Below are 13,503 nucleotides of genomic sequence, written 5' to 3'. Positions count from 1 at the left end.
CTGAGTATTAAACAGACTCTGATATATGTGGCAGAGCACTGCGAGTCAGAGTCAATGTAACTCCTGGCTGTGTTGGAAGTATATCCAGGCTTCTGTTATGAGGTGAGAAACCTGGGAGCTGTATGAGAGGAGCATAGAAATCCTTCATGGAAAGTTGGACCCCAGGCCATGGACACATACATGGACAGCTTAATTTTAATTGAGCCTTAAGAGATCCAGAAGTGCCGGGCAGTGGTGGCGCATGCCTTTAATCCCAGCACTTGGGAGGCAGAGGCAGGCGGATTTCTGAGCTCGAGGCCAGTCTGTTCTACAGAGTGAGTTCCAGGACAGCCAGGGCTACACAGAGAAACCCAGTCTCAAAAAACCAAAAAAGAAAAAAAAAAAAGAGGGGGGGAGGGAGAGAGAGAGGGGGGAGGGAGGAAGGGAGGGAAGGAGGGAGGGAGAGAGGGAGGAAGGGAGGAAGGGAGAGAGAGAGAGAGAGAGAGAGAGAGAGAGAGAGAGAGAGAGAGAGAGAGAGAGAGAGATCCAGAAGTGATGATATGTTATACTGGGGGGAAATAAACATCTGAGATGTCTCCTAAGGGAACTGGGATGTTAAGCCCTTCCAGATCTGGAGTGATCTAGACTGTATCCGGATGAACATAGTCATTGCTGTTTGTCTGTCTGTCTGTCTGTCTGTCTGTCTGTCTGTCTGCCTGCCTGCCTGCCTGCCTGCCTGCCTATCTATCTATCTATCTATCCATCCATTTATAGAAAGAGTCTCTCTATATTATCCTGGGTGTCCTGGAACTTGCTCTGTAGACCAGGCCGGCCTCTAAATCATAGAGATTCACCCGCCTCTGCCTCCTGATTGCAGGGATTAAAGGTGTGTGCCACCACACAGAGCTGAAATTCGTTTTTCTGACTCCTTGTAAAGAGGATTTCTGCGTCACAACTTAGTCTCCTGAATGGATCTCCTATTTCTTGAGAGTAGCTGGACCAGAATTGCTGCTACAGGCACGTGAACTGGTTATGTTCTTCACAATTAATACAATGATTAACTTGTGCAGTCTTCTGGCTAATGGTGGTTTTCCCTCAGCAAATATTTATTGAGTATCTGCAGTGCAGCAGGCTGGGTTAGAGACTGGAAATACAACAGTAAAGAGAGCTAGCAAGGTCCTTTAGTTACAGACTCGTGATGGTTGGGTCATGATTAACCCTATATCAGACAGTCTAGCCGAATGAGCTTCTTAAGCTACAGGGTGAGTGAGCAGTCTGATCTGAAGAAGCCATGAGGAAAGAGAAGAAAGGAGAGCGAGGGAAGAGAGACAGAAGGATTGCTAGGTAAGGCCCTCAAGGCGCTCAGAGAGTGGCTGAGGCTGAAGGCAAGGCCTCAATAAGGTGTGCATATCTATTTACTCACTTATTTTCAGTGCTTGGGATGGAGTACAAGGCGCTATATCATATATGCTAAGGATGGCAATACCTCTGACCTCTAGCATCAAACATTTTAAAGTAACAGTACTACTATCCACTGTTCTCAAGTTCTTGCAAAGTTAAAATAACTATAATATTGTGATATAACAAGTATGAATTTGGTCTTTTGTCCCAGGTTCAGTCACAAAAGCTTCTAAAATTCTTTAGACTCACTAGAAAGTTAAGAGTATAGGTGGGGGCTGTTGAGATGGCTCAGCAGTTAAGAGCACTGACTGCTCTTCCGAAGGTCCTGAGTTCAAATCCCAGCAACCACATGGTAGCTCACAACCATCCGTAATGAGATCTGATGCCCTCTTCTGGGGTGCCTGAAAAGACAGCTACAGTGTACTTACACATATAAATAAATAAATAAGTCTTTAAAAAAAAAAAAAAAGAGTATATGTATGCTAAGGCTGCTTTCAGGAAAGGAGCTGTTTGTTTGCCAGAAAGCCCACAGCATGATTCAGTGTTAGAACTTGGTGCCCTCTACAGACCTCTGAGGAACATGAATAGAGATGAAGTTAATTACCAACAGCCAGTGACTGAATCAAGTGTCCCTGTGAAGCAGAAACTAACCACCTTGAATGAAGGGCTTAGTGAGCACACCTACCTGCCAGGCGGGCAGTGTCCCAGTGCAGGGGAAAACTCCTGTACTGGGACCTTCTAGACCTTGAAGTATGTACCTCTTTATCTATCTGTACATTTGCATCCTAACAACAAAGAGGAGGTTCTCTTAGTTGTGCAAGCCATTATTGCAAATGATCAAACTTAAGGAAGAGGAAATAATTTTCAGTCAAATCAGACAGAAGTGCAGGCAACTGGAGCCCCAGTGCTTACAGCTTACAGGTATCTCAAGTCGGAGTCAGTCTTGTGAGATGAGCCCTTAGCCCAGGCTTTGGTGTTACACCCAGTTAGTCAGTATCATAAACAGTTAAATGACAGCACCACCAGTGGGTATCTGGAGTAAACTGGAAAACTGTTTGGTGCAAAACCCCACATATTTGATGTTTGAAGTGTTCTCTGAGCAGAATATTGATAGCAGTTAGCATAAACCCTTGTAGGGCTGGAGAGCTAGCTTCGTGGCTAAGAAAATTTACAGCTCTTCCAGAGGACCACACTGGACGGCTCACAACTAACCTGTGACTCCAGTTCCAGGGACCTGACATCTTCCTGCCTCTCTGCCCCACCACTCACCCCAAGGTAACTCTTCATTTAGAAAGTTTTGTCACACTCAACAATGGCACAGGCCACAGATGGTTTGGCTCAAAAGACTTACACTCTTCTTCACTCAACAATGGCACAGGCCACAGAAGGGTTGGAGCTAAAGACTTCGTCTTCTTGCAATCTTTTCATCTTACAAATGTGACCATGGGTGAGTCCAGTGTAAACCCTGTGGGGTGGGCAGGAGCTTTTCCCATTTAGATGGACACAGCCCTGTCATGATGTAAGGACCAGGACATTACTTGGGCAATGCTTGGATGTGGAAAATTCCTTTTTTGATCTCAAGAGATGGTGATCTCAAGCAGAATGAAAGGTCACTATGCAAGTATGTTGTGCTTGAGTCAGCATCTCTGAGAGCCCAGAACTTGTTACTTGTCCTTGAACTTGTTACTTAAGATGACCTTGAATGCCTGATCTTTCAGCTTCTACCTCCCAAGTGATAGGGTCATAGTCATGTCCACCATGCACAGCAAGGACAGCATTAAATTAGCCTCATAGGTTGACAATTTCATATTTCACAGATTACATGTTATTTCATAACATTTGAAGAAAATGTAACATTCACAGAAGTTCTGCTACAGCTTGCTGCCCTCAGCTCAGACAGGGAGGAGGGTCCCTCCAAGTCATGGGTCCCTTTGGGCTGTCACACTCAGAGACAGAGATATCAGGAAGTGCTAGTGAGGTAGATGTTAGAAATGAACTCCCACAAAGTGCTTCTGGGTACAGGGATGCAGAGAAGGAGGGGTGCTGGAGGTCGGTCCCTGCAGATGAAAAGGCACTCGTCTTAGCAGCTGGCCATGATGAATGATGGGAAGAGACTGTCAGAGATGTGGGTAGGAGGGGCAGAAAGGACTCAGGTCCCTCACTCGCTACTTGTCTCTCTGACTTCTAAACAAGCTGGAGCTACCTGTCCTAAGTCTCTTTGAGTCAACTGTGGCCATGAGACTCCATCTGATAATGAAGGGGATGGAAGTGACTAAGTTGTCACTTCCTGGTAAAAATGTTTGAAAGCTGGGTTTGATCTTCCATCTTTCTGTTTTGCTCTGGTAAATGTACCTATTGATGGGGAAGTACCATTCAATTTAAGAGACAGACAAAAATGTTGTACGAGTCAGGGAAACAGGCCAACCACACAAAGCAAGAACAAAACCAAGCAAACTTCCTACATTACAGCTGATGTGACTTATGGGCTCTTAGCGAGGCTTCATTTCTCATCACTGTTCTTGCCTCTGCCACTCACTACCAATGCTCTCCGGGTTGAACATACTCATATAATAAAACCTAACACCTTAATTTATTAATTAAATCATCAATAAAATCTAACACACTAATCCATATTTTTGAGAAAGGTGGGTAATTATTTCTTATTTTAGGTATATAGGTGTTTTGCCTGCATGTATGTGTACCATGTGTATACAGAACCCTTGGTGGCTAGAAGAGGGCCCTGGAATCCCTGGGACTGGGGCTACAAACGGTTGTGAGTTACTATGTGTGTGTCGAACCTCTTCCCTCTGCAAGAGTAGCTAGTGTTCTTAACTGCTGGGCCATTTCTCTAGCCCCAAAAGATGGGTCATTTTTAAATGAAATGTTTTATACTTCCTTTTAAACTTGGCATTTTATATTTCTCTCTTGAATTTAGTTTACCCCAGATTATTATTACGAACAGGCCCTTGGTTTTCTTATGTAACCTAACAGCTATGAAGCAAAACCACACACACCAAGTGTCCCCAAACATCATTAATTAATTAGTACACATGCCATTCAAAACACCCTGAGTCACCTGCTTTCCGAGCCTCCAAAGGCTCACAGCAGGAAAAAAATCACTAATTTTGTCAAGAAGGCTGGTGGAGACAGACCATAGGATATCTATAGTTATCCAAAGAACTTTCCACTTTCATGCAAATTCATTCAAAACACATTATTTGGATCTGAGGTCACTAGAAAGTTGTTTTAGAGCCAGGCGTGGTGGCACAAGCCTTTAATCCCAGCACTTGGGAGGCAGAGGCAGGTTAATTTCTGAGTTCGAGGCCAGCCTGGTCTACAGAGTGAGTTCCAGGGCAGCCAGGGCTACACAGAGAAACCCTGCCATAAAAAAAAAAAAAAAAAAAAACCAAAACAAAAAAACCAAAACAAACAAACAAAAAAGGAAAGTTGTTTCAGGCAATTAAGGTCACTTAAGACACAAAACCAGGAGAAAATAAAAGAACATGTAAAGGCAATGAAAGTCTGGCTAATCATGCATATTTAAATAAGCACGAATTTAAAAAGCTTGGGTTTAAAGTCAGAACATGCTCCCCGAGGTAAACAGGACCCAGACTTGGGCCACTGCACCCTGCAATGGAGGGAAACTTCTGAGGTTTTTGCACATAACCAACTCCTCAGACATCAGTGGTGATGGAAGGAGGGAGAAGAGGGTAGGGGAGGGTATACAACATCTATGAGGAGCAGAGGAGCATGCAGAGGGCGGGAGCGGTCAGGGAGGCTGACGTCCACTTACTGCCTGCTTTTGCTCTTCCTCCTAGAGGTGTGAAGATGGGAAGAGGCACAAGAGAAAAAGACATTAGTGTCCGTCCATCATCACAGGAGAAACCTGGCCAACCTGGCCAAGCATAGATCTGGAGAGCAATGAACTGATTCTCCACAAGAGTCCCAGTGGAATGCAGTAAATGGCAGGCCTCGGTCCCAACCACTTACTGAATATACTGATGACTTCCAAAGACCCTCAGAGACCATTTAGTTCATCTTCTATTTCTTCAGTATTGGTCAAGAGGCCTGCTGGAGGGCCTGGCTAGCCTAGTCTTGGCTACTTAAGGTAAACTGAAAGAGAAAGTTTAACCTCGACTTAAAATCCAAATTATCATTCTAGTTCATTCACAGTATTCATGTTATGTTTTCGTCCACATTTCTAGGGCAGCTGTTCCTGAGGTGTGGAATGTGGTTCATCAACATCAGTATCACCTGGCAACTTGTCAGAGATGGACAATTTAGGCCCCACCTGAGATCCACATTTCAAAGCTCTGGTGGGAGTGGGGACACCCAAAATGTATCCAAGGGCCATAGGATGTGTTTGAGAGCCACTGTTGTAGCATCCTAATGGTTCCACCTGCCCACAGGTGTTTTTCTTCTTTTCTAGTCTCTTACCAGTAACCAGGCTGTCACCACACCGGGACACTTGCTTCCAAGCTGCTCTGTTGTTTCCTTCAAGGATGCACATACATGCCCTTTCCCCAGAGAACTGGAAACCGCTTTAGGACCCCAAAAGCCTTCTAGAAAAGAATTCTAGGGGCTGGGCTGAGATGCAACTCAGTTGATAAGGTGCTTGCCTAGTTGCAGGAGGCCCTTGGTTTGATCTCCTGCGCTACATAAACCAAGCTCATGACTGGAAATTTGGCACTAGAAGACACTGAGACAGGAAGATCAGGGGTTCAAGGCTATCTTTGGCCACACAGTGAGAAAAAAGGGACAGACTGGGATACATGAGATCATGTCACAATAAAACAAATATAAAACACAAACCCCAGCCGGGCATGGTGGCGCACGCCTTTAATCCCAGCACTCGGAGGCAGAGGGACGTGGATTTCTGGGTTCGAGGCCAGTCTGGTCTACAAAGTGAGTTCCAGGACAGCCAGGGCTATACAGAGAAACCCTGTCTTGAACCCCCCCCCAAAAAAAACCCCACAAACCCCAAAGTGGAGGGGGGAAAGAACTTTAGAGCTAGGTATTGGGGTGCATCAATGATGTAAGCCTAGCACTAGAAGGCAGAGGTAAGAGGATGCCTTGCATCAAGCTGCATTCTAGGATAGCTTGAGCTACATGACAAGGCCTTGTCTGAGGGAAGGAGAGACTAGAATTCTCACTGGCAGGTCTTCTATGTCATTCTGACACAGGTTTATTTAGTAATTGTCATGCATAAGGCACTGGAAAGGAAGACAGGCTTCTCTTCCAACCTCACAGGAAGGCTAGGTAGGGAAGATCATGCTAACTGTAGCTGATGGGTGAATGTAGTGCCAAGCACTGTAGAAAAAGCTGAAGGAAGTAAAGATAAACCTTTTGACTTTCTCTTGTCTTCGTCCTGTGCTCTGTGGTCACTGTCTCTCTGATCTCTTAGCTTTTTCTTTCTGTGCCTCACCATGGGTACTGTGGTCAGAAAGCCTCCATAGTGCCAAGTATATATATCAATGTATGTCTGTGACAGCTCCACCTATGTTGGGTCCTTGGGTGCAGTGGTCTCCATTGCACCTGGATAGAGGGACACAGGAACAGATATATGTGTTCCTGCTCTTGAAGGGTCTGGGTGTGAGGACAGAGTGATCTGCAAAGGAGCTACATAAAGGAGCTGGGGAAATTTGGAATATTTTTTATTCCTACAAGGGGGTGGGGGTGGGGGGACTTGAAACTCAATCAGCACCAAGAAATCCCTTGAGGCTCCAGTTTAGCCAGGGAAGGAGCTCTTTGTGCTGAAAGCCAGTTGTTAGCATTGGGACTTATCTGCCATCCCTCCAACCCCCTGCAGCAGACCGAGGCCTTGAGTACTGAGGAGTCAGAGGCTTCCTGTTACACCTGCAGCACAGAAGGACTGAGCTGCAGCTTGGAAGTATCTTTCTCTGAGACAAGCATATTTCCAACTCTCATTGGCAAGGACACTGCCACGAGAGACATATTGTGCAATTTAAAGACTGTTGTTACTACTTGCTGAATAGGAAGTGAGATTGGCTGGGCACCAGGGAGGCAGAGGAGGAGGAGCTTTGTTAAGTAAGTCCAAGACTAACCTGGTCTACATAGTGAGCTCCTAGCAAGCTCCAGGACAGCCCTGTTTACATAGTGAGGCTGCTGGTGGTGGTGGTGGGGCAATCCTCACAGGCTGAAATCCTGGCTGTACTGAGAATTGTCAAAGTATTACCTTGTACGTCAGGTTTGGCTCTGGTTTAACAGGATGGGAAGCTGCTGTGGTTGGCTCGTGCCTGTATTCTCAGTGCTCGGGAGGCTCAGGTAAGAGGACTAATTCAAGGGTCAGTCTTGAAATAAAATAGATTGAAGTATGGTACTTTCAGTATTTGAAGACCACACCATGTTCACTCTGCTGTGTAGGTTGCCCAGCACATATCACCATTATGACTTGTCGTGGAACCATGGTCCAGGCTAGGATAGGTTCTCAGGACTAAGGAGGTCTCCTAGTTGAGAGAAGATAGATTTGGGCAAAGTGTTCCCTAGGCTGGTGTTACACAAATTCACAAAAGCTAGTCACATAAAGCCTTTGAGTATCTCTTAATATGGTAAAAAGGTCAGATATAAGGTCTGAGAACATTTTATATCAGTCAGCTAAGGCTGGTCAACATGCACTGTTGACAAGAGACAGTACTTAAAGAGGCCGTAACCTCCCAGTTATGAAGCACAAATCTAGACAGGCTTAGGCCCCCTAGATCATGTGATTCTCTTCCATATGAAACACAGAGAAACCCTGTCTTGAAAAACAACAATAACAAAAAGAAAAAAAGAAAGAAGCACTCAGTAGTTGAGAAATATTTGGCATTTATACATAGTTAATTCCTTATTTGTCATGATTTTATTTTTATGTCTAGGAGTGCTTCCCTTGCATTTATGTATGTATACCACTTACTTGTATGCCTGGTGATCACAGAAGGGCGTCAGACCCTCAGGAACCAGAGTTACCAATGGTTGTGAGGTATGTGCGGATGCTAGGAATATAAAGTGAGTCTTCTGGAGAGCAGCCAGTGAGCCGCTTAACCACCGAGCCAAAGAGCATTATTCTGTTTCTAATACTATTATTTTATTTTTCACATTTATTTATTGTGTGTATGTGTGCACTTCTGTGTGTGCACGCAGAAGTCAGAGGATAATTTGCAGGAGTCAGTTCTCCCCATCCACCCTGCAGGTCCTGGGGTTTGAACTCAAGTAGTCAGGCTTGCCAGCACTTGTCTTTACCTGTTAAGGCATCTTACAGGCTCTATGCTAATTTCTGACTGACATCCAATCAGGCTACACTTACGCAAATGTCCTGAAAACTCTTCCTAGGCCCAACAGTGTGCTGTGGTTTGCTGAGATATAGTGAGGGGGCGCACAGGTCCAGTTCTCACCTTTAGCAGCTTCATCAGTCCCTCCAGCTGCACCATCAGCTCTCGCCTACTCTCCTGCAGCGCTGACATCCTTTGTTCCAGCTCATCTTTCCTTTGTCTACCGGAGAGGAGGTTGGAACTCATTAGAAATGGAACTTTGTGATTGGCAGGTCCTAAACTCATAGATACAGGTCAAAATCAAAAGAACAAGAAATACCTATAAACGTGCCTTTTGCAGGACACTAGGTAAACAGAAGTTGTTTGTTTGATACAATGTCTCCTTTTTCTCCCGCTGACCTTAAACTCTATGTAGCTGAGAGTAACCCTGAGCTTCTGATCTTCTTGCCTCTACCACCCAAACCTTGGGATTACAGGCATGCACCACCATGTTTGGTTTATGCTATACTGGGATTGGATTCCAGGTTTTGTGTTTTGCCAGGCAAACACTCTACCAACTTAGCTACATCCTCAGCCCTTCTATTCTTATGATCAATGCCAATAACTCCACCAGCTTCTTTCATTTTAGCAATTCTGAGCAATTATTTCCTATCCAAAATCCTATAGAAATTCTTGTTTTCTCCCAGAAACAAGTTTTGCAAGTTGTGTCTTTCTATTTAGTTAATCTGCTATTGGCTTTGCACTTCTGTCCACATGTAGAGACAACTGGCCTAGCTCAGGGATCAAACAGCCCTCCTTGCCTCGTGCTGCAGAGACTTCTGAAATGAACTCCTAGCCTCCTGCTTCTTGCTCCTCTGCATGCATGGCATCCTTGGACCAGCCTGTGCTGAATGAAGGACTTTTCCGTCCTTACACTATCACAGACACTTGTAGTAACTGCAGTTCTACAACAGATTCCAGAAGGACAGTTCTGGCTTTTCTAGATATAAAACTAGTCACAGGTGCATCTTCAGCTGACAGCTGACGCTTCCCTCTGCTGGGTCAGCATTTGCTTCCTCTGTCTTTCTTAGTAAAGCATTTACCACGTGACCATCCCAAAAGTGTGGCAGTGAACAATGGGCCACCAAATATTTAGCCCAACTAAATCCCAAACTGAAATGATGCTTCTACTTTCTTTCTGAGATAGGGTCTTACTTTGTAGTCATGGCTGGCCTGGAACTTAAAAGAAATCCTCCTACCTTTGCCTCTAGTGCTGGGATTAAAGGTGTGCACTGATGTGTGCATCCTGAAATGAAGCTTTGTGAGAAAGAGCACTCTGAACTGGCTAATTGTATTCATCTGCATGGTTTAAATTCTTTATGTTCTATTTATTGATGACTAAAATCTAAACGACAGGATACAAGTAAAAAACCAATAATTATTGTTCCTCACTGAAAAGAAATCATGATTAAGTCCCCAAGGAAAGCATTAAAAACTCTGTTCTTCAGCTATGCTATTCCAGATGATAGCACTTTCATAATTAGGAGTGAGACAGCCAGGGTGGTGCAGGCTTATAATCCTAGCCCCGGGGAGGCTGACAAAGGAAGATTACCGCAAGTTCAAAGCCAGCCTATACTATGTAAGGCTAAAAGTTCTAGGCCAGCCTGGGCTACAGAATGAGATCTTATCTCCCTACCTTCTCTCTCCCCCCACCCCAATCAAATATCAAATGTAGAATTCTAAGTGCTACAAAAGAAACAGAAAGGCACATTATTCAAGAATCTAAAGTTTGATAAGAATTAGGGCATCAGACTTGGTTTCCATAATGTCTTCAGTCACGGGAACACACAGATTTCTGTGGTAGAGAGGGGGAAAAGGCTCTCATCACAGATCTGGTCATTACACGCCATGTTCCTCTCCCAGAGACCACAAACAGGGAGCCAATACAGCTCTGTTCTTTCCTGACCCTATAGCCTCACGTTCTCAGCTCTGGAGTCACTGTACCCTGTACCACAGTGGAGGTACAAGGCATTTCTTCACCCTCAGTTTGCTGTCTCAGAGCTGGTGCACAGGCTCCATGCTGCCTAGCCCTCCCTGTCTGAAGGAGGCTGACAGGAGCCTGTACATCAGGGCTGACAAGAGAACCAGACCTGTAACTTGTTAACTAACATGAGCCCCTCTTCTCCCCGCAGTGACAGGATAGGAACTCATAGTTGTCTTTTAAAAACAACCCCTAGATGACAAACACCACCCCCTAGGGATTTGAGGGAGTCCAGTTCTCACCTAGCTCTGTAATGGTGACTGAGGAGCCCCCTCCCCAGAGTGGTTGCTGGGTCTCGCAGGCAGCCTGTTCTGATGAACAGATTCTGTCTCACTAGTTTGGTTTCCCTATTCAGGAACCCCACCCGAGGCTGCAGTTTGGGAGGAGGTAGATGTGTACTCACCTCAGCAAGCGTAGCTCTGCTAGCAGCATGGGGTTCTGCTGGGCCTTCTCAGGGGTGGGCTGGGAAGCCTGTTCGTGCTCCAGCCGCAGGCGCTGGATCTCCTGCAGGATCTCTCTGAGGATGGTGCCAGGTGCTGTTAGTGTTTGATAGTTCTTCCCCCCACCCCCACCCTCACGAGCTGTTTTAACCCCTCAATGCCTTCTCTACCTTCTGTTCTGAGGCTTCTAAACCACCCAAGTGTGAAATGGATACCTTCACCTGATGGCTCCTGAGGTGCTCTGCCCCACAGGTGACATTGTTTTCAAGAACTTGAACCTTCTCCAGGAAGGGAAAAGGACAACTGGAACATTTTACTTGCCCTGCTCCTCTCCAGGGGAAGAGAACATTTGCAACCTCCCAATCTAGGTCCTGTGTGGACTTCCCAACTCTTCCTCCATCCTCCCCCTTCCCTTAGCTCCTGGCTACTGACTGGAGGCTGCTGCCATTCCCTTCCCATCACGCTACACAGGGCCAGTCTCCTTGCTCTGGTTCCCCTTTCACTGCACAGTGGTGTGATGTGTGGTCCCTAGGCCTTTTAACAATATTTAAAATGGTTTCTTAAGGGCTGGAGAGACGGCTCAGTAGTTAAGAGCACTGGCTGCTCTTCCAGAGGTCCTGAGTTCAATTCCCAGCAACCATATGTAATGAGATCTGATGTCCTCTTCTGGTGTATCTGAAGACAGTGTACTCACATACATAAAATAAATAAATCTTTTAAAAAATGGCTTTTTAAAATAAAATGAGACTGGTTCCATGTAGTGTAACAGGCCAGGATGCGTTGCTAGGACTGAACAAAATGCTACTAGGAAGGAATGGGGTCAGGAACTGAGGGACACTGGGTGAAAGGAGTCCATGGAGACTCTCCAAGGGTGGCAGAACAGAGCTTAGAAGATGAGAACCAACAGCATACAGTGTACCTCCTGGTCCTTGGTCCTCCTGCTTGCTGAGGAGGTGGGTGGAGGCAGGGCAGGGGGTGAAAAGATCAAAGTCAGCCTCTGCTACACAGTGAGTTCAAGTTCACTCTTGGTTACCATCCCAGAGAAGCAGAAGCAGTGAGCCTGGCTCTAGGACACAAAGTCTCATTCTTACCTGTTCTTGTTCTCCAGTTCTGCAATGAGCTGTCTCTGCTGTTTGTTGGCATCAAAGTTGAAGCTGGCATCAGTGGGAGGACGAGTCTACGGTGGGGAAAGGTTTTTTGTTTTGCTTTTTTCCAAATTCATATATCTATAGTCTGAGACTGGCTGCTGATTTATCAAAAACAAACAAACACCCCCCCTCAATTTTGGAGGTTTCTTTTATATACCATAAAACATATCCAATTCTATAATCGTAGTAAATTTAAACATTTTTGTAACCAAACACCACCAGTTTCATAACATTTTCCACCACCATAAAAAAATCCCTTAGGATAGTTTGTCTTCAGTTGCTCCCACCAATGCTGAGTGAGCTCGGACAACACTGGGCACTGATGGATTTTCTACCTGGCTTTGTCTTCCTAGACACTTGACCCAATAAATGACTCTGTACGTAGTTCTGCTTTCAGTGTAGCGGGAGGTTCTGATTTCACAAATGTTTGTTGCTGAGGAGTACTCCCGTGCTTTTAGCTGTTAGGACCTACAGCCGAAGCAGTAATAAGCCTTAATTACAGGTCTCTGTATCAATATACAGTTTGTGTTTTACTTTGCATGTGTGCACACGCATGTCACAGTGTGACATGGGAGGACCCACATGAGATGTCTCTCTCCTACCGTGTGGGTCCCAGGGCTGCACTCAGGCCATCAGGCTTGGTGATGAGAGTGGTAACTCAGTAAACTCACAGGCTCTGATATATAATCTGGCACTGCTGAGCTGCGGGTTAACACTACAAACAAGGTCTGAGAAACCCCTATACTGTTTCCAAACGTGGCTGTACAACCTTATTCTCGGGTTCTAACTTCCTCTTTCTTTAAGTTTTACTTTATATTTTTATGTGTATGGGTATTTTACCTACAGGTGTGTCTCTGAACTACTTGCATGCCTGGTGTCTGCAGAGACCTCCTGGAACTGGAGTAACACATGGTTGCTAGCCACCACGTGAGTGCTGGGAATCGAACTAGGGTCCTACGGGAAAGCAACTAGTGTCCTTAACCTCCAAGCCACAGCCCCAGTTTCAAAGTATTCTCACTGAAACCTGGTAAAATCCTTTCTGTTTCAACATCCTCACTGTAAAGGCTGTAACTGTGAGGTTTTCCTTTTTAAAATAGAGTTTACATTTCATAAATCTACCTCCCCTCCTTTTAAGACAGGAGCTTGGGCTGGCCTAGAATATTATGTAGCCAAGGATGACCCCAAACTTCAGAATCTCCTTCCTCTAACCACCCATATGCTTACAGATGTCTGACACCACATCTGGT

The 13,503-nt window shown here is 45.4% G+C and overlaps 1 protein-coding gene across 13 annotated transcripts in view; it reads right to left on the bottom strand.

The window, feature by feature from the left end:
* The window catches only part of Dtnb (dystrobrevin beta), a 207,155-nt gene that overhangs the window by 22,026 nt on the left and 171,626 nt on the right, over window positions 1-13,503 (bottom strand). For 9 of the 13 annotated variants that reach the window (XR_015045156.1, XR_015045155.1, XR_015045158.1 and 6 more), the window contains 4 exons: window positions 12,200-12,285; window positions 11,072-11,185; window positions 8,772-8,868; window positions 5,174-5,194 (listed from right to left, as the gene is read on the bottom strand). Coding sequence is in view for 9 of the 13 variants with exons in the window: in XM_085830168.1 (XP_085686294.1) it covers window positions 5,174-5,194; window positions 8,772-8,868; window positions 11,072-11,185; window positions 12,200-12,285 (318 nt within the window). In the remaining 4 variants the exon portion in view is untranslated. The remainder of the gene's footprint in view (window positions 1-5,173; window positions 5,195-8,771; window positions 8,869-11,071; window positions 11,186-12,199; window positions 12,286-13,503) is intronic. The other 4 variants (XM_085830173.1, XM_085830166.1, XM_085830170.1 and 1 more) reach the window with 1 other exon arrangement.

This window comes from Mus caroli, unplaced genomic scaffold (assembly GCF_978045245.1).
Source record: "Mus caroli unplaced genomic scaffold, Mus_caroli_1 scaffold_14, whole genome shotgun sequence".
Classification (NCBI taxonomy): domain Eukaryota; kingdom Metazoa; phylum Chordata; class Mammalia; order Rodentia; family Muridae; genus Mus; species Mus caroli.
The sequence above is the reverse complement of the archived record's forward strand: the minus strand, read 5'-3'. Positions and strand labels throughout refer to the sequence as shown.